Source organism: Sporothrix brasiliensis (assembly GCF_000820605.1).
Source record: "Sporothrix brasiliensis 5110 chromosome Unknown Cont13, whole genome shotgun sequence".
NCBI classification, from domain to species: domain Eukaryota; kingdom Fungi; phylum Ascomycota; class Sordariomycetes; order Ophiostomatales; family Ophiostomataceae; genus Sporothrix; species Sporothrix brasiliensis.
In genome coordinates this window covers 378,500-403,885 of record NW_024467132.1, presented here as the reverse complement: position 1 = coordinate 403,885, position 25,386 = coordinate 378,500, and the positions used below count along the sequence as shown (strand labels likewise).

The window sequence follows — 25,386 nt, the reverse complement described above, 5'->3', positions numbered from 1 at the left end:
GGCGCCAACGTTGCCAGCAGTGCAATGTGATGCGTCACAACAATGGCGAAGATGCGGAGACGCGAACAGAGAAGGGACGAACGCGATGGAAACGAACAAAAAAGGAATTTGAGAAAAAAAAAAGAACAGAAAAAAGGAAAACGGGCGGGTGGAGCCTCATCAACCCCGATGTGAACGGCTGGAGGGCTGAAGGCTGAAGGGCTGAAGGCTGAGAGTGCAGCCTTTTCATGGTTTGTGATTCTCGTCTCGCACTTGCTTCTTTCTTTCTTTGCTTGCTACGTCGGATCGATCTGAACGAGCTGCGGAAAACAGCACCATCAACTCACCTTTCGTTGAATGGCCACGGGAAGAGCCTCAAACTCTTCACGAGTCAATGGCGGCGGTGCAGCACCGGAGGACAAGGAGCCCCGCCGGTTGTAAGTGGGCTGGCGCCCGTTGCTTGTGCTGGCAAGCATGCTGTCGTTGTTGTTGTTGTCGCGGGTGTCGTTGTGTCGGTGGCGGGAAACGCGGGCAAACGGGTTGAACAGCGGGCTCGGCGACCGTCTACGAACCCGTTCGGCGCTTCGTGCACTCTTTGCAGAGGTCGGACGCCAGCGGCTGTTGCTGCTGTTGCTCTTACTATTGCCGTTGCCGTGGCTGCTGGTACTCGTCCGGGCAGTGTTCATGCGCCCGGCAGCCGTCCCGTCGAAGCTGGCGCGGAGAAAGTGGCCGTGGTTGTGGTCGCAGTTGTCGCTTGCAGTTGCGTTCCGTGTAGCAGCGGTGGCCGTCATAGTCATGCTGCTATGACCGGCGGACAAAGAGCGACAGCGGACAGGCCCAATAAGTTGGCTGGCGAGGTTGTCACTGTCGGTGTCGTGGCCGCCGATGCCGTTGTAGCCAGGCCAAACCGTCAAAGTTGGCGATGTGGGGTTTGAAACCGACTCGGACGCTCCGTGGACGCAGGTCGAGGCGGTGTCGTCGTTGTTGGTCCTGCTACTGCTGTTGCTGCTGTTGTTGGTGCCGTCGTCGTCAGTGTGAGAGCCGATGGCAGTCTTCGTGAGTGTGCGTGAGGAAGGCGAAGAGGCCCGTGTATCTGGAGCAGACACCGTGTTGTTGAAAAGAGAGGAGAAGGGCGACTGAAGAGAGGATGTGGAGGGTGTCGAAAACAGCGTACCCGAGGGAGGAGAGAGGAGGGCAGACTGAGGAGGCGAGGGTGACAGCAAAAAGGCAGTACTGTTGCGAAGCTTGCCGCCGATCTCGATGGGAGGAGGAATACGTGCGTATTTCTTTGGTGGAGGCGCTTTGGAAAGTGTAAAGGTAGACGAGGAAGCGGAGGCTGACGTGGGACGAAGAAGGGGAGCAGAAGCGGTTGTTGAAAGGGAAGCAAGAGGCGACAATGGCATTGGTAATGGCAAAGAGGGCAAAGAAGCTACAGACACAGGACAAGCAGAATCCAGAGCAGGAGATGAACATAACGAGGCATCCCCGGTCGCTGTGCTTGAGCTTGAGCTTGTGTTGCAAATGTTGCCTCCACAAGTCTTGGTGTTGGTTGGCGCGGGCCCAGAATTGTTACCAGGGTCCTCAACCTGGACCTTGGCAGCGTCAACCCCAGTGCCACTGGTTGGCGTGTCAGCGGTGATGGTTGTGATTCCGGCTGAGGTTGCAGTGGCAGCCCTGCTGCTGTTGTCAGTGCCCGTAGTGGGAATCCTGTCAGCGGCAATCCTGCTCGCTCCGGTGGTCTTGGCGATGGTGCCTGTGCCGGTGGTGCTTGTAGACGTTTTAATGGAGGCAAAGGCCTCGGCGGCTTCAACGGCTTCAACGGCATTGGCGCCCATCTTCAGCACGGAACAACAGCTAACATCAGACACAACGAACTGGCCGTTGTGGTGCTCGAGCGCAGGCATAATTGTCTGCTGCTGTTATCTACTGGTTTGGCATGTTCGTTAGCAGTGTTGTGATTAATATCCCCTTTGCCTTTCAAACTGCCCCGTCTCCCTGCTCTTTACCCCAACTCCCTTTTTCTTAACCGCCTCGTGAAAAATGGAGCCAGCCTGCAAAACAAGCGGCAGCGAACAGCGGAACTGACCAGGGTCTGGAGTGCCCCAGTGGACGTGGTGGTGCTCGGTGTGCGCAGAAGGCAGCTTCTCGCGTGGGTTGTGTTTGCCCGTGCGAAGTATCCTAAAATCGTCCTTTTGGGTTCTTCGTCTGTTGTTGCCCGTCGTCAGTCGTATTGTTTCGTTTTGTTTCGTCGACCGTCGACGATCAGCTGGGGACACTGCTGGTAAACAGTAGAAGCAAAGTCCAGGGGCACTGCGTATTTTCTGCGTTGTTGCTCAGGGGCAATTGTGGCTTGCAGTAAGATATCCGTGGATGGTCGTCTGGTCGATGGTCATGTCGGTGATGCGTCCGTACGTCGTATTGTCAGTGCGTGTTATTGGCGGTGGGCCTGCAGGGCGAATGGACGACCGATGAAGATTAAAGAAGAAAAGAACAAAAGAACAAAAGAACAGAAGAGAAAGCAAAAGCAAAAGAGAAGAAACGTGAACCAGAGACGGGGAAAGTTTGGTAGCAAGACACGAGGGCGCAACGTGGGCGGCGCAGAGGTTTTAATCTGTTTCGTTCTTGTCGCCCTTCTTCTTCATTTCTGGCCATCTGCTTGGGTCCAGGATGTCTGCTTCGTTGCCTCTTGTTTTCTCGACAAGGAGAGAGGGATCGCCGTTTTTGTGGGCGTCCCAGGATTTTTCCCTCTCTATTTTGTTCTTCTCTTTCTTTCCTGTTGTGCAACGTGTCTGTGTACAGCGAGGGAAGGCACGCTCCATACACGTGTGCTCTGTACTCCGTAATACGCTGAGAAGGGGAAGGAGCAGCATTGCAACTTGCAGGGGAAGGAAGAGTGTGGAATATCGTGAGGCAAGAGCAGATCGCACGAAGCCGTCGTTCCTGCCGTGTTTGGCTATCGTCGCTCGGACACCAGCAATAAATAACGGCAGCGACCATAGATGGCACCTTCCTTGCTACAGAGTCAACAAATACGGCAAGAGCCTACAGGAGAGTGAAGGAAAGCACTAGATTAAAACGCTACAACTGCCAATGCAATCTATTAACAAAGTGTTCAAAGCGAGTGCACCTTGGATGGCAATATGCGATGTCGCTGCTGTCGACTGAGCCACGACGCCATGACCCTGTTTTGCTGGAAGGCGGCAGCTCGGTAGGTATCCGGCGGCCGCTGAGAGTCTTGTACAGCATTTTATGCGCCTGCGCATTGGCCATTTGCATAATTATATTGTGGTGGCTGCTAAAAGGCGTCTGAGCCGTCCTTTCTTTACTTTTGGTATTCTTCTACGTTTATTTACTTTCCATTTTCGAGAATATGGCTGTCGTTGGTTGCACATAATTGTAGTCGTGTATATGGGTCAAGAAAGGGGAAGAAAAGGAAGAACCTAAAGAAAAGCAACAGCTGAAAAAAAAAAAAAAAAAAAAAAAAAAAAAAAAAAAAAAAAAAAAAGGAAAAAAAAACGCAAACTAAGACACGATAGCGAGACACATCCACGAGGGCCAAGACGAGACACGCAGGACACATGTGAGACGGTGGAACAAAAAAACAAACTCCGGAAATGACCATGTGTGAGAGCGAGACATTGAAAAGCAATTACCCCAGGATATCTGGGAAAAAGGTCTCCCTGCTCGTATCAGCCGGAGACTGCTTCTTCCACTTCTCCTATTCACAAGTATGAAGCCATTGCCTAACCGGTGAACGATCTGCGTTTCTTTTCTTTTTTTGTGTGTTTTTGGTAAGTTGTTCTGAAAGCCACGACAAGCTAAATGCTACAGGAGCTTCTAAGCGTGTGCACGTACAAAGTATTATTACAAAGTCGCGGTCCCGCCCTCTGGTGTTAATCTAATTTAGCTCTTCGACGTGGTCTCGGCAGAGCCAATCTGAAACGAGCTGTCTATTTTTGATTTTCTACCTTCTTGTCTCGCTGCGTCTGTCCCCAAAACACAATGTACGACATACGACATACGCATACGACATACGACATCCATCGTACAGAAAACATACTCCGTACGTCGTGAGAAGAAGAAAAAAAAAAAAAAAAAAAAAAAAAAAAAAAAAAAAAAAAAAAAAAAAAACAAAAAAAACATTAAGCAACGTGACCTGCGCTTTGCATTGGCAGCCGGTGGACGTCTTGGCTTTCATTTGTCTCGTCCATTGTCGTGTATTCTCCTCTCCACTCTCTACACTTTTTGCTTTCGCCTGCCCCGGCCTCCGCCTCTTTTCATACCCCAGACAGAAAGCCTTTCCTCATATGCACCACGATCGGCAGCTGGTTGATTACCGGGCAGATGAGCTTTTCTGGGACTGCCAGGGCCCCGGTACGCGGTTTGCCCTTGTCTGACTCGTCTCAAACCGGTCAACTCTCACTGCTCAGTGAACACTGTTGTCTGCGAGTCTGCCTGGTCACGTCCGGTTGGCCCATCCTGGTGCCCGTCCTTTTTGCCTCTTTTGACATGATCGTCGTCTCGCCGTGCCTTCAATTTCGTGTCTTTACACAGTATTTGCGTCTTCAAACGAGTAAGACGTCCAATGAATACCGTTTTATTTTGGCCGGGCTCGTTTTCTCTTCGCCCCAGCGATATATTAACAAATTTACAGTGTTGTATTTTGTGTGGGACCTTGCAGGCATATTGTTGACAGGCCTGGCCCCATGCCCGGCAAGCAATGCTGCTTATTGACTTTTGGATTTGGGGCGCCAACCGATTCCTTCGTATGTGAACAGCATCCTAGCTAGTCTCTGGCCAGGATTAACCTCTCAACAGAATGGCAACCGTAAAATACGACGTTAAAATGCTCCGGACGCGAGCAAAAGGCGGGAGATGCAAAATTGCCATGGAGCCCTGAGAGAAATCCCCGCTTGCTTTTTTATTAATGACAAGTCGTCCACCGCCATATCCGAGCTGTTTGTGCGGAGCAGGAGGGTGTCGAACGTTGTAGGAACCGCCTCAACTTTTATAGCTTCAATGTGAATGTGGAAATCGTCTTGGTTTGTAGCGAGATCAGTATCGAGAGCACAACTCGAGCTGGTACGAGACGTTAAACACTTCATCTGGGGGCACTGCATATGTCGTACAGTTTCGTCGTCGTCCTTTTCTTCTCCTTCTTTCTTCGTCCCTTTGCTTCTTCTTTTCCGAGCTGAGTGGCGTTGCACGTAGTGCTCTGTGCCGCGCAAACCCGTCTGCCGGTCGAGCTGCGTGTCCATGGCCTGCATTTTGTAGCACGGGTCCAGCACTGCATGCATATGGTGAAGATTGTGGATAGTGAATGCAGGTGCATATGGACGCTGTACCAGCCGAGGACGTTGCAAAAGAAGGAGGTGGAACAAACGGGAACGCGTCAGTCTCGGCCGTCCGTCGATACCGAAGACGTGCATACACAGTGTCGTCCATATTGTCGTCCGGTGGTGCGACGCGTGTTCAGCGTCAACCTACCGTGCCGAGTCCGTGTCGTGGAGAAGGGAGGCGAGTGAGAAACCGCACCAGACGGTTGAAAATAGAAACAAAGTCAGCATCCCGCGTCCGCCGGGCACAGAAGCGCCCTCGACGCCAAAAAGACCCTCTTTTATGATCATCTGTGCGAGAACTAGAGGGTGGCTCGGTGGGCAACAAAATTCGTCGGAAGCGCCAAGGAACGACGCCAGACGGTCAGACTGCCTTGTGGCCCTGCCGACTGCAACCTCGAGGATTCGCGGACGAAGTCCTCCGCTCGTCGTGTTACCTTTGTCTGGTTTTATTCTCCCATCTCGCCCGTTTCACGCGCGCTTTCGTCTTTTTTACTTCTTTTTCTTTTCCTTTTCTCCTCATTTCTTCAATTCCCCTGGATACTGCCGATGGGAGCACATTGCGGACACGGCGGTAGCAACAGCATCACAATGCCAGGCGCCGCCCGTACGATGGAGGTCGCTGGACGGCGAGGATGGAACCCCGGCCCCCTCCCCCCCCCGGTGACCTGCCAATCTTTCCCGGGAACGGCAACGATCTGCTGCGGATTTTTTCTGTTCACACTGTCACAATGTGATTTCGACTGTCATCTATCATTTTTATCACACTTGAATACCGTCCTGTCTTCCTTGCCCTCGGCTTTCTCGCCTTTTCCCACTCCTGTTCCCAAATACTCGTAGTAATCCTATCAAGTGTCTGTATCTCCTTCAGGGTTCCTTGTTGCGTTCTATGCCAACTAGCCGCTCTGGGCTTGCCAAGTCATTTCATTTTGAGAAAAGAGATAACAGAATCTACTCAGCCGACAGGGGCCAGAGGAGGTAGCCGCTTGATGCCGAAATCAAATACGTAAAACCAGAAACACACGTTTACATTCCCCAAGCATGTACAACATTGAGCAGCCCACGTTTCTCAATGACACCACACCTACCGACGGCGACGACAATGATCGGCTAATACAACACAGCCGTCGAAAGCGTCCGATGCCGCCTCCCATGTCGTCGCATAGAAACGATTTCATCGACGGGGAGATCACTTTGTACACGGCAACAAGCAGTACAACCGCCATCGTATGGATCGTCTGGTTCGGGTGGAGCTTACTTAGCGAGTGCACAGGACGGGAAGAGGCGCTTGGGGCGCTGGTGGTTTTATTTTATTTTATTTTTATTAGAGAGAGAGAGATGTACACTACGTGTATGAGCACGTTGCACCACTGCGCCTGCACGCACTGATGATTTTCTATTCTTGTATTGTTCTTTTGGTGCATTCCTTAATATTTCTTTCAGTCTTTCAGGTTGCTTCTCCTTTTGTCGTCGGAGAGTCTCCATTTCCGGCGGTATCTTGACCTTGCTTTTGACATCGACTACGAAGTACGACATTGTCCTTGAGACTCTGTTCAGTTCTAAAACTGACAACGGCCCGTGAACCTGACCAAGATCTGTCTGTTGGCGTTCTCTTCCTTGCCGCACAGCTCCCGGGCCTCTTACCTGCTCGACTCATTAGACTAGACGATAACGTAACACGTCCTCAGCTTTCAGGAACTGGTGTTCTCGAATTCAATCACACATTATCACGTATTACCGGGACGTAAGTGTTCAACTATCCACGACATACTTGCGTCGAATTGAAGTCACGATTTTGTTTACTATGACTTTTGCATCTGGTTTGATTTTAGTTTTTGTTCAGGCTACTGTGTATATCCTCCCAGCCCAATGATGATCTTTCTCGACCGTGATGCCACGCCCCGAACATTAACTCGCAAAGCCATCGTACATTCGTACGTACATATTTTCCTCTCCATACAATGCCGCCAGATTTCCAGATGTCCCGATCCAGATTCAGATACATCCAAGGGCAGTTCGCTCCTTGCGTTAAATTTTCCATATCCATTCACATACCCCATACCATGGTGCTGGCCCAAAAAATCCAAATTCGGCTTCTTTCGCTCCCTTTGGTGTGCGAACGTGCCCTTGCTGTTGTTGGTATAGTAGAGGCTGTCCTTCGTCGTCACTGGCCACCAGCGTTGGACGCAACAACCGCGTCCACGGGGTCGTAGTACTCGTAGACTTTGTTTTCCTTGTCCCGGCCCGTCACGGCAGGGGCCATGAAGCGCGACACGCCCGTGGTGCGGTCGTACGAGAGGTGCGAGCACGCCAGACGCTTGCCACCGCCGCCGGGCAGGTCAACGACGAACTGGGGCATCACGAAGCCCGCAATGGAACCGCGGATCTGAGCCTCGAGATCCAGGATGGTCTGGAGCGGCGTGCGGAGGTGCTCGACCTTCTCGACCATGTCACACTGGTAGACATAGTAGGGGAAAATGTTGCTGTCGGCGAGGTTGCGGATCAGCGCCGACATGGTGGCCGTGTCGTCGTTGACGCCGCGCATAAGAACGGTCTGGTTGCGGACCATAATGCCGGATTCAAAGAGGCGGCGGGCCGCCAGCTCGGACACCCAGGAGATCTCGTGAGGGTGGTTGAAGTGGGTGTGCAGCGCCATGGCCTTGCCGGCCTTGCGGGCCTCGTCGGCCACGAACTTGAGAGCCTGGAACCAAGAGTCTTGGTCGTCCAGGATGCGCGCTGGGGCGACGGCCAAGCCCTTGGACGCGAAGCGGAAGCGCTTGATGTTGGGCATGGCAATCAGGCGCTGGCCAATGTAGGCCAGCTGCTCAGGCTGCAGATAGTAGGCATCGCCGCCGGAGACGACAATGTCTTGAAGCTGAGGGGTGCGCTCAACATAAGCAAGAGCCTCTTCCCAGCGCGTCTTGGTGGGCTTCATGGACGCCTTCTTCACCGAGTCCGTGTCGGCACCCACGGCATAGGAGCGCGTGCAGAACATGCAGTAAGTCGGGCAGACCGACGTGGCTGTTGGTCAGCGTCGTGCACAAGGGTGAGGACATGTAAGTGAATAAGGGACATCTTACGAAGGAACAGAGCCTTGTCGTTGTAACGATGAACGAGGCCGCTCACGGGCGAGTCGGCATGCTCGTGCAGCGAGTCCAGAGCCAGCTTGGGGTGGTCAGGCAGCATGCGGGATTTGACGGGAATGAACTGACGGAACACGGGGTCATTGCGCGGATCGGCCCAGTTGATGCGGCTGAGAATATAAGGCGTCATGCGCGTCGACATGGTCGCCGTCTTGATGCCGTCGACGACGTCCGTGACCAGCGCCTCGCGGGTCTGAACGAGCTTGCCAGAGCCGCCATTGGCCACGTCGGTCATGGGGATCTCGTCGGGGAGCACCTGCTCGAGGAAGCGAGCGAGCTTGAGCTCACCCTGGACCGTGTTCTTGATCTGTGGGAGTCGTAGGGAAGTCAGTGTGTGTGCAGAACAAGGAGGTACAGCAACAGAAAACAAAACAGGGAGGGTACACGGACTCCCCACTTGTACGAGAGGAACTCGTCCGTGGACACGTCCTTCCAGACGGGAATCTTGCGCCAGAACTGGTCCCGAGAGGGCGTGGCATTGGCATCGACGGGACCCATGCCGGCCTCCTGAACAATGGGCGTGTCCTTGTCCTCGTCCTGGGTCTGCTGAGCAGCCGCAGCGGGTGCCATGGGTGCCATGCGAGGAGGCAGTGTGGCAACAGTACGTGCGATCGTGATGCTCTTCACGGGTGCGGCCATGCGTCCAGAAAACAGCCGGGAGCTGTTCAAATTGACGGTGAGCATGGTGAACGATGAAAGAGAGATACGAAAGAGAAAGGATATATAACGATGATGCGTAATGACGCTGGGTAACGATGTTGAGTAGATGTAGAGATGTAGAGAGAACGTGCTGATGGGAGGGGAGGCAAAGCAGAGAAAACAAGAAAAAAGATTAAGAAGAAGGAATATAGACAGAGAGAACAGTTTGGAAGACAAAAAAGGAAGAGGGCAAGAAATAGAAAACAGGGAAGAATAGGCAAGAAGCAACAGAAATCAGAAGAGGAAGGAGAGGGTAGAGAGGGAGGGACGGACAGGGCAGGAGCTACCGTCACATATGGCTTTGCAATGTTTTGGTTGCTGGAGCATCTGGACGGCGACATTTATTCTGTGCATCGCTCCTTCCTGTTCTTGATCGCTTCGGGTGTAAACAGTCTACCTTCCTCGACGGACCTGCAAACGTGCACCAAAGCCTCCACCAAACTGCTGCCTGAGAGAAGGAAAGAAAAGTGAGACAAAAGCGACAAGGAGGTGAGAGTAGACCAGAGATGCACGGTCAGAGAGAGACGTGCTATGTCGAGGTCGAAGTCGAGGGCGAGGACAAGGGAGTGTGCGGGCATCAACAAAGTCTCGCCTAGCACTCTACGATGACGGACAGCTTCAACTACAGAGCCGCCGCTGCAAAGGACAGCCGTTCAGGTCTAGTTGTCGATCCTCGACGTTCCCGGCTTCTTTTTTGTGCCTTTTTTCTACTCGCCTACATGGCAGACTGCATCCTCGGGCATGGGGACTGGGGACGTGGGAGCATGGGGGGACGTCACAGAAAGGTGACATGCTGAGGATGTGGTGTACTGTCTGCAACGTTTGCACGTCACTCTCGCCGCCCATGCATGTTTGTATGTTTCTCTTGCCCCTCTGCTCTCGCAGGTAGTCTGAACAGGGTGAGAACATGCCGCGATATTTGATCTTGCATAGCTTCATGGACTTTATGGACTGTATGGACTGCGTGGCTTCGTACGTACATTTGTGCATGTTGTCGTGCTTGGCCGGAGCTGAATGTCCAATCGCGGTGGATGGTGAATCGTCGGTTGTTGGTCGTCGTTGGTCGCTTGCCATTGGTCGGTACTCCTCATTTCCATAGCTGCTTTTTTTGTTCAATATTGGCTACAATTCACTGCAAGACACTTTTCTTTTTACCTCTTTAGTTTTCATTCACTTGCCATTGTGCAGCATTATATGCCCCTCTCCCAATACTCTTTGTTTCTCGGCTGCAGTCTGTATACGAAATGCAGGTTTCTGGGCGAGGCAACATGAGGGGGGCATATGAATGCCAAAGGTACACGGGCGTTCGTGACGCTCCTGGCAGAGACTACGTCGTGCATAGAATGGCAGAAAACGGAAACCATAGTATAGAGCCACTGCCGCTCCGTCATTTGCAAACGGGGCTTTGCCATTTGGTCTAGATGCAGTCGGGGGCAATCCCGTGATGAACACCATGATGCGGCCAAATGTACGCAGAAATCCCGAGTGCAACCTCCAATCGTACGAGTATCCGAGAGAAGAAAAAAACGCAAGACGTTGGGTTCGCAAAATCCAGGAAGACGTTTTGCGTGGCCTGCAAGTTGCGTTGCGTGACGTCCCCAGTCCTGCGGGTTTTCTCTGTTGGTGCGCGCACAACATCTCCACTTCTGCTGGGCAGTATTGGACATGTTTGCCTACGTTGTGCGACGTGAAAGGTGAACAACAGGAGGCAAAAAGAATAAAATTAATAAAAAAAGAAACAGACAAAAGTTTTAAAAGGCCAAGCAAGTCAACAGCTCGGGGGCTCAGTCCGGGGAACAACGGAACGACGAGCAACGTGTCAAAAGGACCGGGGTGCGGTCACAGTGTGAATCATTGACCTGCCACGTCGAACCAACAGACGGTGGTTGGGTGGGATGCAGATGCAGATGCAGATGCAATTGCAATTGCAATTGCACCTACAAATGATGGCAGAAGCAAAAATCGACGGAAGGGGATTGGAACGCAAGCTTGCATGGTGAAATGTTCACACGTTGGCGCCTATATTGGCCCCAACGAATAGTTGAACCGGTCAACGGAGACGTTGTGTGACGACTGACTGTCGACATATCTATTTACTTCGCCTCGATTCACACTCTTTGGGGGTTCAGAGATGGTCGAGAACGCTCAGCAGAGGGTAAACTTGACAAAGAGAATTTGGGCCTCAGACAAAACAATGTACGCAGACGGAAGTATGTCTGTCAAACCACTGCCAACGCAAGCTATCACCCGAATACACCCCTGTCTCTCTTCCTATTTTTCTCGCATCTAGCCCATGTCTCTCTCGGACAGGAAACCCCGGCCAACAGAAGCCAAGCACGGTCCACGACGTCCGGGCCAAAACGGGAAACGAATAGGAGGAAACGTGCCGAGACGAATGCAGAGAGGGAGACGAGAGAGACTGTAGACACAGATATCATTGGTCGTGATCTTCGTCGTGCAGATGCCGTTGGTCCTCGACATACGCAAACGCAGGAGGAAGGAGGGAAGAGGCAGTATACTCGGCAGAAAAGGGAAGCAGCGAGGAGGAGCAGTTTCGGGGCCGGACGCGGCGATGGTGGGCTTGGTTACACAAGGAAAGAAGCAGCAGTGCAAAGGGAAGGTGCGATGGGGAACAGAAGTGGGCTGCTCGAGGCATTGATAGTGTGCGTATGTTGACTTCCTAAACGGGCGTCTCGAGGTAGGAGACAAAAAAGAAGAGGCAAAAAAGGCCAGAAAATAGGAAACGTACTCAGCGGTATTTTGACACGACTCGACCAGGACTTGGACAAAACACAGCGAGTGTTGACTCTTCTTTTGTCTCTGCCCACGTATCTACAAGGACTCACTTTATACTATCTGATTGCTTTCCGAGGTCAACGCCAATCTGCCCATCACCACACGGCATCTCTTCTCCTAGCATCGCGCTGGGAATTCTTTTTCTTTTCTCTCCTCGAGCTCCAGAGAGGGTCCCCCAACTACACGGGACCATGACCGCCATGGTGGTCTCTTCGTCGTCTACGGGCGAGGATGGCCTGACCATCATCAGGTAGGTTTCGTTTGTTTTTCTCCGTTTTATGCGCTCCTAGCAGGCTTGCTGTTCCACTACCACGGGCGGGAATAATACCAATGGATAAGACTACTAGAGCACAGATGGATAGGAGGAGAGGAGGGTGTGAGGCCTGGATAAATGATGGTGCATTCCATAATAGACACACGAAGGCGCTGCTTTGGTGCTGCGCGGATGCGTCCAAATGAAACAGCTGCATCTTGCTTTCTTTTTTCGCCCACTGTTCTCACCATCCACTGACAACCTTTTTCTAGGCCTCAAGGCGCCTCTGAGCACACAACCACCGACACGGACCAGACAGTTGCCGTCACCGATCCTCACCTGCCATGCCCTCTCGGCAACCCGGCACTCCATCCACTACATGGCAAGCTGAATGACCATGATTCAGCTCAGGGGGTTCGTCCCCTGCAAATGGCAGCTTCTGCTTCTGTCCCCTCTACAAGCTACTCAGCTTGGTCTGCTTGGATGGCTGTGGTCGGATGTGTCTGTTTGACCATGCCCACGTATGGCCTCATGTCGGCCTTTGGCCTTTTCCAGGTCTACTGGGAAACCCATCAGCTGGCAGACTACAACGGTGGAAACAGCGATGCTGCCATTGCCTGGATCAGCTCGCTGCTGGGCTTTCTCAACTGCTTTTTCGGCCTGTTCAGCGGCATCCTCCTGGACCGGGTGTCCTCGTCGTCGTCTTCCACCAGAGGCTTGCTGTTTTTGCTCGCCCCGCATTGTGTTGTGTACTGGGCTTCCTTCTTGGCTCTCGCGTGGTGCTCGACCTATGGCCAGTTCATGGCGTGCATGGTGGTCGCCGGAATTGCCTCCGCCCTGCCGTCGGTCGCCGCGTTTACGGTCGTCGACCACATTTTCGAAACGTCCCCCACCCTCAAGCACAGCGCAGCCGCAACAGGGGTCGTCTCGACAGGTGCTCCGCTCGGCGGCCTTCTTTTCTCGCTCATGCTGCGGGCGCTGCTGGCCCGGACGGCGCCCAGCGCTTGGCAAGTGTCCATGTTCTGTCTATCGTCCGTCATCGGTGTCATGGAGCTCATTGCATGCGTCCTGGTCGTGTGGGGAAGCCGACGGCCTTCGTCTTCGTCACCACACCAGTCAGCGACCGAGAAAGACGCAAATGGACCTGATGGACTCAAAAAGCAGGTGCTCAGACACAAAAGCCCTCTCCAAACACCGCCGATGGAGATCAAGATGACTGTGACAGAAACGACGACCATTGAACAGGCAGACCGCCTTGAACGGTCTGGCCTGCCTCTCCGACGCAGTTGCGTCACGGTCCACCCGCCCGATATGCAAACTCAGACACAGACACAGACACAGACACAGTCACAGTCACCTGTGCATACGACTCCCTGGTATGCCAATGCAGCTCTCTGGGACGCAGACAACGGCTCCTTGAGCCATTTTACCGACCGAGGCTTTTGGCTCTTTACCATATGTGTTTTTGGTTGGTAGTTTACCGCTCCCCTCGCACATGCAGATGCAGACGCTGTGCGTCTATGTGCATGAAAACTGCAGAGATGCAGAGACTTGTGTCACGACGGACAATAGTCACTACTCTCTCTTCGGCTCTCCATCTCTACCGTTCTCTCTTTGCCCACTAGCTAACATTCACGCCTCGCTTGGCCCAGTATACGAATTCGTCCTCTTCACGCAGTGGGGCTCCTTGCCTTACTTTGCCGCAAGAACAGGCCTGGGAGACGTCTTCTACTTCCAAATGGTCTACAACATGTCAGTCACAGATGCACTTTGTCTGGTGCTTTATACATTGCCTCACTAACGTAACCAGCGGCGCCCTCCCCGGCCGCACCATTCCCTCCTGGCTGGCCACCCGATTTGGCCCATTCAACATGACGCTTGCCATGACAGCCCTCACAATCCTCACCATCTTTGTGGTTTGGGTTCCCTTTGGTGACCACAGCACAGCCGCCCTGTATCTGGTGGCGTTTTTCATGGGCGTAGGAACCGGTTCATTTGTGCCCTTGGCTGGTGAGTTCTCAGCGGAGGCGGCCTTCATGCCATTGTTGGCCGCCTTCTCGTATTTATTTTCTTTTTCTTTTTCCTTTTCCTTTTGTCTTTGCCTCTGCTCAACTTCTCCAATTGTCCCATTGCAATTTGAGACACACAGCTGACCTTTTTTCTTTTTCTTTCCCCTTCGTGTCCCGTTGTAGCCACATGCATAAGCCGCCTTTGCCATGGCCGCGGCTTTGGAAAGTGGCTAGGTTCTTGTTATGCCATTGTCAGCATTGCAACCCTCATCGGCAACCCGGTCAGTCAGGCTCTTATCGAAAAGACCAGTGCACGATGCAGTGTCATCTTCCAGGGCGTCCTGCTGGTTGTGTCGTTTGTCCTCTGTCTGCTCGTCCGCCGGGGCGACATCCAAAGACTACGGGCGAGACGATCTCGTCCGTGAAGGAAACGTCTCTCGAGTCGACGATGATGCGATGGCAACGAAACCATCATCGTGCTGGTCTTGGGCCTACGGACATAACGCTCTTGTCCTCACCTGGACCGTCAAGGGTTTTTGGAAACTGTGACCGCGCAGACATAGGTGGCAGCCATGATCCTGGGATCCTGGGCCATGCTCGTCCAGCTGCTGCATACAAACGGAGCCGACGTGCATGCGGTTGCAGGGTTTAAGTCGGAGCTCGCCTCTCGTTACGAACGAGGTGTTGTTGAAAGCGTTCAGTGCAGTGGTCTTAATGAGCCTATTTCGAGATTCGTCTCTCTCTCTCTCTTCTCTTGGAGTCTGCCAATTTCTTCCCCGTGCATCTTTAATATTATATAAACCGAGATGTTCACATTGTATTCCGTTTCATAACGACAGAACATTACGACAAAAAAGAATTTGAGATACTATCAGCACTGAGAAAAAAAACGTCCATACACCGAGTCCTGTTTTCCCAGACGAAGGTCCTCGATTGAGACAGACCGTACGGTGTACTTGGCAAATGCAGCCCGACCTGCATGTCTTACATCCTTGCCGCCCAAGGCCCGTCCCATTGGGTACACCCAAACTATATATGTAAGTGCTTTTGCGAGGTAATCAATCTTAGACGGCTGAATGCATGGACGCCCGAGTCGGATGGGCAAAGTGTGATGAAAATAAAATGTACCCATTTTTGGCAAAAGACCAACACCTTTTATTAATTTTTTTTCTTTTTTTTTCTTTTTATATTATATATATATATTTCTCTTGTTAACACTTTTTAAGCCTTTTTTTGTAACTAAAAAAAAAAAAAAAATAACATACCAAAAATCGAACGTAATACAAAAGTGCAATTACTGCATAATTGTTTCGCACTCTAGGATTGCAGCTTTCCTCTTTATGCGTTGGCAGGAAATGAGGACGTACCAGTCAGCCTCGATAGTGAACAGGCAGGTGGTGTCGTTGTTGCCTATTTTGGACATTCGAGGGCGCTAACACACGGCGGACGTCCAGTTGTGAAATCGTGTTAATTAATTCTGGAAGTGGGGCATCTCCATGTCGACGTTTGTGTGCGTCCTTTACCACGACTGTCTTGCTTGTGTGACACCGGACACTGGTCTTGCTCTACGCAGAGGCATCGCCTCCATTCGTTACTCCAGGCCAGATGAGACACGAAAGCACCCAAAGGACCATGCATTGCAGTTCTTCGCCCGGCAACAGGCCATCTGAGCTTCGGAATCACCCAAAACACCCAAAACACCCGAGACAGCCTTGACCCTTGGCGACCGGCATGGATTCAAGCCCGCTGGCTTCGTCACCGACCCTGTCGCTGACGCCGCCACTGCCACTGCATGAGAAGGAACTGCTGTTCACAGACTGGGGACTGTCCGATACGGACGACAGCCAGCCAGTGACCGGCTTGGGCACCGTCGAGAAGCCGGACTCGCCGTGGACCGAGCGTGAGCGCGAGCACCGGCGCAAGAGCAAGGCTTTTGCGGCTGCAGCCAAAGCAGCGGGAGAAAGGGTGGCTGAGACGGCCGCTGAGAAGGCCAGAGCAGACGAGGCTGCACTTATGGCCGACCACGGGAGCGAGAAACACGGCGGCTGTGACAACGACGACGTTGTCGAAGTCATCGACTTGACACAGCCAGAGCCAAAATCACCTCGGCCACCGCATAAACCACCACACCCGCCGCGCCGTACCGCCTCGACCGTTGCTGCGCCTGTTCGTGCATCATCGTCGACCACACTTCGCCGCACGTCGTCCAATCCGCTGCCGGACCGACGAGGGCCGAAGAGAAAGCGAGAGGAGGCTCTCGACAGAGCCACGGCCGCGCGGAAACCGGGACGCCCTGCCAAGACGAGGATGACCACCAAAAAGAACGCCCGCGACATGTCGCCTCCCCTCGTCCCCGAGGGGCAGCGCATCTTTGCTGGGCTGTCCTTTTGCTACCTCCCCAATGGTGCCTTTGGCGCCCGGAAGCTGCGCATCAACAAGGCCCGGCAGCACGGCGCCCGGTGGGTGCACAGTCTGCGCGAGGCGACACACGTCGTTGTCGACAAGCAGCTGCGGTGGGCCGACGTGGAGGCGCACATACGTGACGAGCTGGCCACCGCGTCGTCGACGGAGCCTGCGGCTGCGGCTGCGGCGTGGCCCATCCTCGTCAACGAAACCTACCCGCTCGACTGCATCGGGTTCCGGCATCTGCTGAACCCCGAGCAGCTGCGGTACCGCGTCACGGGATGGAAGGACGCACAAGCGGCCCAAGAGACGGCGACCGAAAAGGGTCCAGCAAACATAACGGCCCATGGAAAGACGAGCGACACATCGCCGCCCGGTCACTATCTCATCAAGCCGGACAGACGAGAACAGGACCGGCCGGGGGTGGCACGACAGCAAGAGCACATGATTCGACAGCCACGGCACGACGTCTGAGAGGGCACCGATGACAGACGACCGCCTCCGCCGTGTACAGCCACGACAGGCGTGGCTTTCTCTCACATAGGGCAGCCGTGTGTCAGTATGCTCCTTCCGCTGTGACGAATGGCTGCATTGCCTGCTCCTGCCTGCTCTGGTGTTGTTGACGGGTCAGTCGCCATGAACAGAGTGCGGAAAGAGCAACCCGGCACTGACAGGGCAAGAACAGACGCGAACCGCACCACACAGTATGTTGTTTGTTGTTCCTTCCGTTGCTGCGTTGGGACGGCGCAGGATCACATCGATCAAATTGATCAAATCACTCATCACATCTCGTTCAGTCTCCTCCTCCCGTTTCCCACCAAGGATCAATGACTGAGCATCCATCAAACACCTCACATCAACGCATTGCCACCCCACAGACGCTTGTCTGCGCCCATTCAAAACGCCGTGCTCACACCGCTACCATGACGGCCTCGGACGAGGACCCGCCTACAATTGGTGCTCCGCATGAAAAGCCCATCGTTGCTGCGGATGAGGACCACGAGAATCCATTCACCAATGCGAATCCGCCCGGCGGCAGCCTCCTCGACCCTCTCCCAGTCTCGCTCGCCTCGGCGGTCACTGCGGGCATCACGCCCCCTTTGCTGGACACGACCGATACCCGGATTGTGACGTTTCCCTGGTATATTTTTGATCATGCCCAAGACAAATGGGTCATCTCTCCTCCGCCCATTGCTCTGGGCCACTATGTCGCCCCCTTGCCGGGGCCGCCGGACCTGGGCCCCAAAGACATGACCATCGTGACGTGGAACGTGGGCCACGGCCGGAACGGGCGCGCCGAGCGTCTGGCCAGTCTCATCGACGGCGTCCAGGATGCGGACGTCGAGGGCTGCCCGGACGTCGTCTTTCTGCAAGAGCTGTCGGGCATCGCCAAGCACACCTTGGCCGAGCTTTCCTTTGTCCGCGCCAACTACTACATCGCCGGTCTCGAATGGATGTTGGCCGACAACAAACAGGAGTTTTACAGCGCCATTTTGATGTCACGCCTCCGGTTTGCCCGCGGCTCGTGCTCCACGTTTCCCTCGCTCGGTGCTGTCTGGGCCGTCTGGTACCCCAGCCAGCTCAACCGCTACGCCCTCTGCTGCGACATTGGCGCCCCGACGGCCACGCCAGACGGGACCGGCAAGACCATCCGGCTTGCCAATGTCCACTTTGATTCGCTCGCGGCCGCGCCCAGCTACCGACGCCGCCAGCTGGGCATCGTGTCTGAGCTGCTGCATGCGCCCGACGTGTACGGCGGGCTGGTGGCCGGCGGCTTCAACCCGTTTTTGGCCGACGACCAAGACCAGAACCTGGCCGAGGAACACGGGCTGGTCGACTGCTGGACCCGGCTGCGCGGTGATGCTGCCGAGTTCCCAGGCCACACCTGGAGCATGCACGGCCCGGGGTCGCACGTCTTTCCGCCCGCTCGTCTCGACAAGATTGCCGTGTGGGGACTGACGCCCAAGACGATGGAGATTCTGCAGCCGGGCACCGTTTCCCTGCGAGTTCCAGCGGCGCTTGTGGACGCCGAGGGCGACGCGATGCCACACGATCCGGCCGATCCGGCCGATCCGGCCGATCCGGCCGACGAGCCCATCCAGATTCCCTGGAGCGACCACGCGGGGCTGGTCATGACCTTTGCACTGACACCACACCCGGGCGAGGCGACGATGCCCAAAACGCCGAGGACAAAGATTGTCATTCCTCCGGAAGGCTCTGATTCGCTCGACGAGTCCGACGAGCCCGGCGAGCCGTATGTTGTTGTGTGAATGGGTTGTGCTGTTTGCCTGGACGTGTATCATTGTGTTTTGCGGGTTGGTGCTTCGTAGTGGCACAAATGAAAGCGACCAGAACAGGGAATAGGGAGGAACAGAGAGGATCAGGCAGGGTATCACTGTGTATTCACTCGTCTATGAATCGCTAGTCTAAGTCTCAAGAAGCAATCGCAAAGCCCAATACGCCAACATTGTCATTTTCCGCTTTCCTTGCGATTTCCACACACGCCGCACACCCCCCTCCTTACCGCGACGGACTGAGCGGCCGGTTGAAGCCGCCTTGCCGGTTCATGTACTGGCGGTACTGGGTGCGCTTGGCCTTGCGGACGGCGCCTGCATTGTTGCCCGCCACCTTGGTGCCTTTGGTGGACGAGAAGCCGCTGAAGCCCATCATGGCCTGCATGGCATCCATGCCATCGTCGTCGACCTCGACATCGTCGTCGTCGTCGCCGTCGACATGGCCGCCACTGCCACCGCCCTCCATGTCGGCCTCGCCGTCGTCTCGGCCGTCCGCATCGTCGTAGCCGTCGATCTCTCCATATCCAGCGTCGTCGTAGTGTCTGCTGCTTCTGCTGCTGCTGTTGTGGCCCCCACCGACACGGAAGGACATGGGGGCGACGGCCGATGCAGACGCAGATGCAGACGTCGTGGGCGTGGACGTGGACATGGACGCCGACCCGCCGCTCTCGCCGGGCCGCGCACGCGTTCTATTCGGCAGGCCTGCCGAGGCGCTGTTGCGCAGGAGGCCGCCCTGCTCGTCGTCGTCGTCGTCGTCGTCGTCGTCGTCGTCGTCGTCGTCGTCGTCGTCGTCGTCGGCCCTTCTTCCATTCGGTGCCCGGCGGTGGTCTTGTTGGGGCCGCCGCCAGCCGCGCGGCGAGAGGGTGGCGGAGGAGGAGGCGGTGGTGGTGTGAGTCGAGACGAGGAGAGCGACGGGGGGCTGCCGCTGCGGCGGCCCGGGGAGGCGGACCGGCGGCGGTCCTCGCGGTCGCCCCGATCGCTGCGGTCGTTGTGGCGATTGTCACGCCGGTCGCGGTCGCGGTAGTCTCTGCCGTCGCGTGAGCGCGACCGATAGCGGCGATGGCGGTCACCGCCACGGCCATCACGCCCACGGTCATCACGTCCACGGCCACCACGGTCCCGATCGTAGTCGCGGTCGTTGCGGTTGTTGCGGTCGTTGTGATCGCGGTTGCGGTTGCTGCCGCCACTCCCGCGTTCTCGGTCGCCGTCCGGCCGGCGGTTCCGTCGGTAGCTAGAGTCTGCCATAGTGTGTGATATGGGCCAAAATGTGTTGATTCGAAAAGAGTGTCCTGTGGTGAGCAGGTGGCAGAAACGCAGAAGAGGTCGAAAAACGTCCGTGAGAGAAGGCTGAGGAAATTCTTTAAGACTGCACGTGACAAGGCCCCACAATAGCTTTTTTGGTAGGCAGCAGGCACAAAGTTACAGTGGTCTCTGGATACCTGTTTATCGCTAACTTAACACGCAATGGCACACACGCAACTTTGTCGATAGACCACGATTGCATACAAAAGAGCCATGAGCTCACATTCGAGATGCTATCTAGAAATGCATTTCCTTTCCAACTATGATAATGAATGCAGTGGCCGCAAACCAAAAAAAAAAAAAAAATACCAGAACGCCCCACAGGTGGTATCCTCTTTATTATTCGCTACCGAGCAGAACACAAGGTGGCCGAGCCTTTTATATGAGTGATCATGTACAGAAAGGTGGGCAGTCATCGATCAAGGTAATCGACGGAGAGGACGAGTCTATTTCCGCAGCAGGCCGGCATCTTCTGCGTCGTCGTCGCCGTCAGGGTCGCTGTCGTGGTCGCCGTCGAGGCGCGGTGGACGGTTGGCGTGGGCGTTCCGACCAACCCCAGACCCAGACGGGGAGGACGAGGGGCCCAGCCCGGGCCCGTACTCGGCCGGCCCCGAAAACGTTTGCATCGGGTGCTGCCGGGCGGCGGAGTGCTCCTTGTGGACGTCGATCTGGGCCTGCTGGCGCATCTTGGTGATTTTGATGTAGTTGTAGACGACAATGGCGGCGAGGGTGACGACGAGGCCCAGAAAGTTGACGAGCGTCAGCCTGTCGTGGAAGACGAGCGTGGCCGTGACGATGGTGACGACCTCCTTGAAGATGCCGGCAATGGACAGGGTGACGACGGAGGTGCGCTGCAGCAGGGCAAACTCGGAGGCCGTCATCAAAAACGCAATGGTGCCGGGGAAGAGGACCAGCAGCGGCGCGCGCAGGCCGCCAAACTTGTCGCTCAGCTCGCGGAGGCCCTGGAGGAGCTCGGGGACGCCCTCCATGGGGATGGCCAGGGCGAAGAGGGTGACAAACATGACCGGGGCGAGGTAGAAGATGCTCGAAAACGGGTTGGACGTGGCCGGGTTGCGCAGCAGCATGATCTGCGTCAGGCCCCAGCGGAAGCCCGAGAAGAAGGCGGCGGTGATGACGAGAAAGAAGCCAAAGGGGTCGAACTTGACTTCGCCGGCGACCATCATAACGACGCCGACGGTCATGGTGGCGATGATGGCGACGAGGCGCAGCGTCGGCTTCTCCAGGCCAAAGGCAAACGCGAAGAGCAGCACGAAGGCGAGAGACGAGGACTTGCACATGGCTGGGAAAGAGGAGAGAGGAAAAAAGAGGAAAAAAAAAGGCCAGGTGTTAGTATGCAGTATTTCGGGTTTCAAACAACACGCTTGCTGTCGCGCCGGGACTCACTGTAAAATGTCAGGGTAATCAGCTTGAGCGAGGCGTTGCCCAGGCCGATGTCCAGACCGGTCGCAGCTCCGCACGGCCCGATGCGCGTGAGGTAGAACCACTTGGTCATGGCCGGCTCGAGCGGCCTGTCGGCTTTGCCGTTGGCCTCCTTATAGGCATCCTGGCCGCCGACGTCGACGTCGACGTCGCCATCGTTCTCGTCCTCGTCCGCACCCTCGTCGCGAGCGACTGGGCGATGCCCGCTCCCATTGTCCCGGCCGTGGCTCGGCCGCAGCGTCGGCACAAAGTACAGCACCAGACACGACAAGAAGAACTGCACCAGCATGTGGACCGACGTGGTAAACAGCGGGAAGGGGAAGTTGCTGCCAAACATCCACTTGTTGTACAGCGAAATGCTCAGCGAGAACAAGTACCACAGCCCGATGAGCAGGCCGTCGACCAGCAGCCGCCGCAGCACATTCTTGTCGGCCTCCTTGCGCTCGTCCTCCGTCAGGGCGGCCATGATGAGGCTGCTCTGTGCGTCTTCGACGAGCCGGCCGTCGCCGAAGCCAAACTCGGAGCCGCCGCCCACTCCGCCGCCGGGGACAAAGCGCTCGTCCAGGTTCGTCCGGGTCCGCCGCGCGTCGCCACGCTGCCTCCGTGCGGCGGCGCCCAGGCCCGTCTCTTCGTCGGTGTGGAGGTCGCCGTCGTCGCGTCCGTAGTCTTCGTCAAGCAATGCGTGGTCGGCGCTGCGTCCGTCCTGCCTTGCGTCCTCGCCGTCCTCGTGCTCCTCGCCGTCCTCGTCCTCCTCCTCGCCCCATGCATCGTCCCATCCGTCTCCTGGATCGTCTCGCGGCTGCAGTCGATGTGCTCGTGCGGTCGATGCTTGTGACGTTCCTGCGCCTGTCGTCCCAACCGCCGTGGCCGTTGATGCGGCCGTGGACGCCTTCCTGGGGCGGCCCGCCGTCCCGACACCAATGCTGCCATTGTTGTTGTTGCTTTTCAACAGACTACTTCGCCGCCGTGGTCGTCCGGACGTGCCCGAGGACGAGGACGAGCCGGCGATGGGGCTGGGATCGATCAGGTCCGCCGTGCCCGCATCGGCCACGGGGCTGTTGGTCGACGAGGAGCCAGCGGACGGGAAGGAAACGGCGGACAGCCCCAACGCGGCCGTCCGTACTGGTTTTGGAGACGGCATTGCGAGTCTGTGGACGAGGTTGAGAGGACGAGGTCGAGAGGAAGACGACGAAGAGGAAGAGAAAAGAATGCAGGAAATGGACAAAAGGGGTCAGACGACCGTTGCTCGCATGGCTGTACGTGACGATGAGAATACAAATGGCGGTGTTTGCAGGGTGGAAGAGATCAAGGCCGTCGCCAGAGAGCCGTCGTGCGTTTTCGACTCGTTTCTGCGTTTGTTTGTCGAGTCGTGGCGGTCGAGTCTGTTTCTCTGGACAAGGCTCGATGGCTGTTTCCGAAATTGGATATCTGCTTTGGCGCTGGCCGAGACCTCCTTCCCCTGCGCATGCACGTCCCAGGAAAGGATGCTACGGCTGGGCGGTAGCGATGAAATACTACTGATATTGAGTAACGGGCCCCTATTTCGCTCTCTGCACAGTGGTCTGTTCAGGCTTGTTCAGGGGGAATGCAGCTGGGCGCGCTAACAGAACACCTCCAACAGCAAATGCAAAGGAGATAGTGCATATATTAGTGGATCAGCCAAGCAAGCTGTACGTAAGAGTTGCGAATGAAGAGAAACGATCTATATCAATACAATGCATAAAGGCGAGTTCGAAAGCAACCACGAAAATGAGACAGTTTTGAACATTGGCATTCACCAGCTCACTTTCGAGTATCCCCCTTGGACAATTCTTCTCGCACGTGGGCGTGAGTTCTTGGCAGGTAAAAGCAGATGCTGGGAGATGAAACAGACTTCATGATGTTTTCAGAAATGCAACAACTGATTGAGCATCTTTCAGCCGTACAGATTGAGGAGTTCTTTAAGAGAGACCCGGCGTCACACGCCACGACTGCGATCAATGGGCCTCAGACATCCTCGGACGGCCTGTCCGCGCGTCGACTGTGCAAGGCGTGACAGGCTACACCGTCGAAGCCCCCGGCGGAGTCGTCCAATTCCGCTCTCCCGAAGATGCTCTAGACGTACAATTCATCCACAACGCTCGGTTAGCCTACGGACCTTTTGTACCGTGTCCTCGTAATGCCGGTGCGGTACGTGGGCTCCAGGACAATGTTGGTGGCGTAAGCGTGTATCTCGCGCGGCTTGAACTACGTGCGAATAATAACCGTTTTCTAAAAGTTGCTTTACAAGACTTGGCCTCGTACGTCCCCGCTCTACCGTTTATTACTTGACCAGAATTATCGGTATTGAATTATAACTGTATTCTCAACTTACAACCACGTCTCGCTTCTTCGCCGCGCCATGGCATCAGATACCGCCCTTTACTGCCACTCTTTCTGCTTCCTCCCAGTTGTTCACCCTTTATAAGACTGACCTCGAACGGTTGTCCCACGGCCTCCCAAATCGGTTCAAAGAACACTAAACGGGCTGCTACGAGATCTCCCCTCCTTCGCCCACGACTGGCCGATGGTGCCCAACCATACCGACCTACTTGAGAACAACATCCATGTAGACCCGGCGACGGGCCACATCACGGGCATCTGCGACTGGAAGGACGCCGAGGTCAGTCCGTTCGGCACGTCGTTGGAGGGGCTCGAGAGCCTGCTGGGAGAGCGTACGACGACGGGCTGGCGCTGGGTCACCGATTCGCGCGAGCTTCGGCGTGCGTTCTGGGACGCATTTGCCGCCATCGTGGGACCTGGCGTGGACCTGGAGCGTGTTGGGGTTGCACGGCTGGTTGGCATTTTCGTAAAGTATGGCTTTGTGTGGGTAGACCGAGAGAACAAGCGGCTGCTGACGGAAAGTGACAACGGCTCATCGTTTCTTGATGCCATCACGTTAGGTGTGGAAGATATCTGGGTCGACCCTTCAAGTCAAACATGAAAAGGCTCACCTTTGCATCGACTATGGTCGTCGTAAAGAGATCGCCCAGATCGTTCTCAACATTGGCAACCATCAGCTCACTTTCCGAGTACCCCTTGGGCACTTCTTCTCGCACGTGGGCGTGAATTCTTGGCAGTTATAAAGAGATGTTGGGAGATGATTCAAACTCATGTTTACGACACACAGTTAGTTCTCTGCCTCAACTACAGAGACACGACGTAGATGGTCTTGTCTCTGTCTGGCCGAGCCTCCACACAAAAATGGCATATAATCATGGCCGCCACTGTGTCAATATCAATTAGTCTCACAGCACCGAACTTTTCACACCGTGGACTTGAGCTTGCGACTGCCTCCCAATAAGACGATACTTGTGCTTTGTCCTTCAAAAATGCCTCGTCCCTCAAAATGCATCTCACAATCTACAAACACGGAATACCAGATTCCCTCCCCTCCCATCCCGCGCTTTCTATCCATTCCCAACCTCTACCGCGTCACGTGGTACGACACCACTAAGCAGCCCTCTGGCCCTCCTGCGCCTGCCGTATAAGCTGCACGACCAGACGACCTCCGCTTTGGCCCGGCTAGTGGGGCGTCTAGGGCGGCACCTGTCAAAGCCGGCCCCATGACGTTGCTGGAAGCTCCGGATGCCCCGCTGTTTTCGAGCTGGCAGCTCCTTCCTTTCTGTCGAGAGTGCCTCCGTACATTCGATTCCGGTCACTGCACTTTCCTCGAGTCGCTATTCCAATTGCGTCTCCCCCTTTTAAGAAAAC

General features: G+C 55.2%; 8 protein-coding genes across 8 annotated transcripts; 4 read left to right on the top strand and 4 right to left on the bottom strand.

The window, feature by feature from the left end:
• Positions 1-275: 275 nt before the first annotated feature.
• On the bottom strand, positions 276-1,883 carry SPBR_03473 (uncharacterized protein; the record flags this gene model as incomplete). Its single annotated transcript, XM_040761764.1, has 3 exons — positions 276-290; positions 327-1,279; positions 1,553-1,883. The coding sequence occupies 3 exons, from the start codon at positions 1,881-1,883 to the stop codon at positions 276-278; spliced, it is 1,299 nt and encodes a 432-aa protein (XP_040623140.1).
• Positions 1,884-7,479: 5,596 nt separating this feature from the next.
• On the bottom strand, positions 7,480-9,142 carry SPBR_03466 (lysine 2,3-aminomutase; the record flags this gene model as incomplete). The annotated part of the gene is made up of 3 exons (XM_040761757.1): positions 7,480-8,336; positions 8,396-8,765; positions 8,849-9,142. The coding sequence occupies 3 exons, from the start codon at positions 9,140-9,142 to the stop codon at positions 7,480-7,482; spliced, it is 1,521 nt and encodes a 506-aa protein (XP_040623139.1).
• A 3,011-nt stretch (positions 9,143-12,153) lies between these two features.
• Positions 12,154-14,640, top strand: SPBR_03428 (uncharacterized protein; the record flags this gene model as incomplete). Its single annotated transcript, XM_040761719.1, has 6 exons — positions 12,154-12,203; positions 12,479-13,496; positions 13,560-13,674; positions 13,832-13,958; positions 14,017-14,216; positions 14,399-14,640. 6 exons carry the CDS (start codon positions 12,154-12,156, stop codon positions 14,638-14,640), a joined length of 1,752 nt encoding a protein of 583 aa, XP_040623138.1.
• A 1,306-nt stretch (positions 14,641-15,946) lies between these two features.
• SPBR_03510 (uncharacterized protein) lies at positions 15,947-17,092 on the top strand (the record flags this gene model as incomplete). Its single annotated transcript, XM_040761801.1, has 1 exon — positions 15,947-17,092. The coding sequence occupies one exon, from the start codon at positions 15,947-15,949 to the stop codon at positions 17,090-17,092; it is 1,146 nt and encodes a 381-aa protein (XP_040623137.1).
• A 449-nt stretch (positions 17,093-17,541) lies between these two features.
• On the top strand, positions 17,542-18,888 carry SPBR_09246 (uncharacterized protein; the record flags this gene model as incomplete). Its single annotated transcript, XM_040767372.1, has 1 exon — positions 17,542-18,888. The coding sequence occupies one exon, from the start codon at positions 17,542-17,544 to the stop codon at positions 18,886-18,888; it is 1,347 nt and encodes a 448-aa protein (XP_040623136.1).
• Positions 18,889-19,138: 250 nt separating this feature from the next.
• Positions 19,139-20,157, bottom strand: SPBR_03517 (uncharacterized protein; the record flags this gene model as incomplete). The annotated part of the gene is made up of 2 exons (XM_040761808.1): positions 19,139-19,712; positions 19,862-20,157. 2 exons carry the CDS (start codon positions 20,155-20,157, stop codon positions 19,139-19,141), a joined length of 870 nt encoding a protein of 289 aa, XP_040623135.1.
• Positions 20,158-20,660: 503 nt separating this feature from the next.
• On the bottom strand, positions 20,661-22,795 carry SPBR_03441 (solute carrier family 35, member C2; the record flags this gene model as incomplete). Its single annotated transcript, XM_040761732.1, has 2 exons — positions 20,661-21,514; positions 21,619-22,795. 2 exons carry the CDS (start codon positions 22,793-22,795, stop codon positions 20,661-20,663), a joined length of 2,031 nt encoding a protein of 676 aa, XP_040623134.1.
• Positions 22,796-24,199: 1,404 nt separating this feature from the next.
• On the top strand, positions 24,200-24,616 carry SPBR_03548 (uncharacterized protein; the record flags this gene model as incomplete). The annotated part of the gene is made up of 1 exon (XM_040761839.1): positions 24,200-24,616. One exon carries the CDS (start codon positions 24,200-24,202, stop codon positions 24,614-24,616), a length of 417 nt encoding a protein of 138 aa, XP_040623133.1.
• Positions 24,617-25,386: the final 770 nt, after the last annotated feature.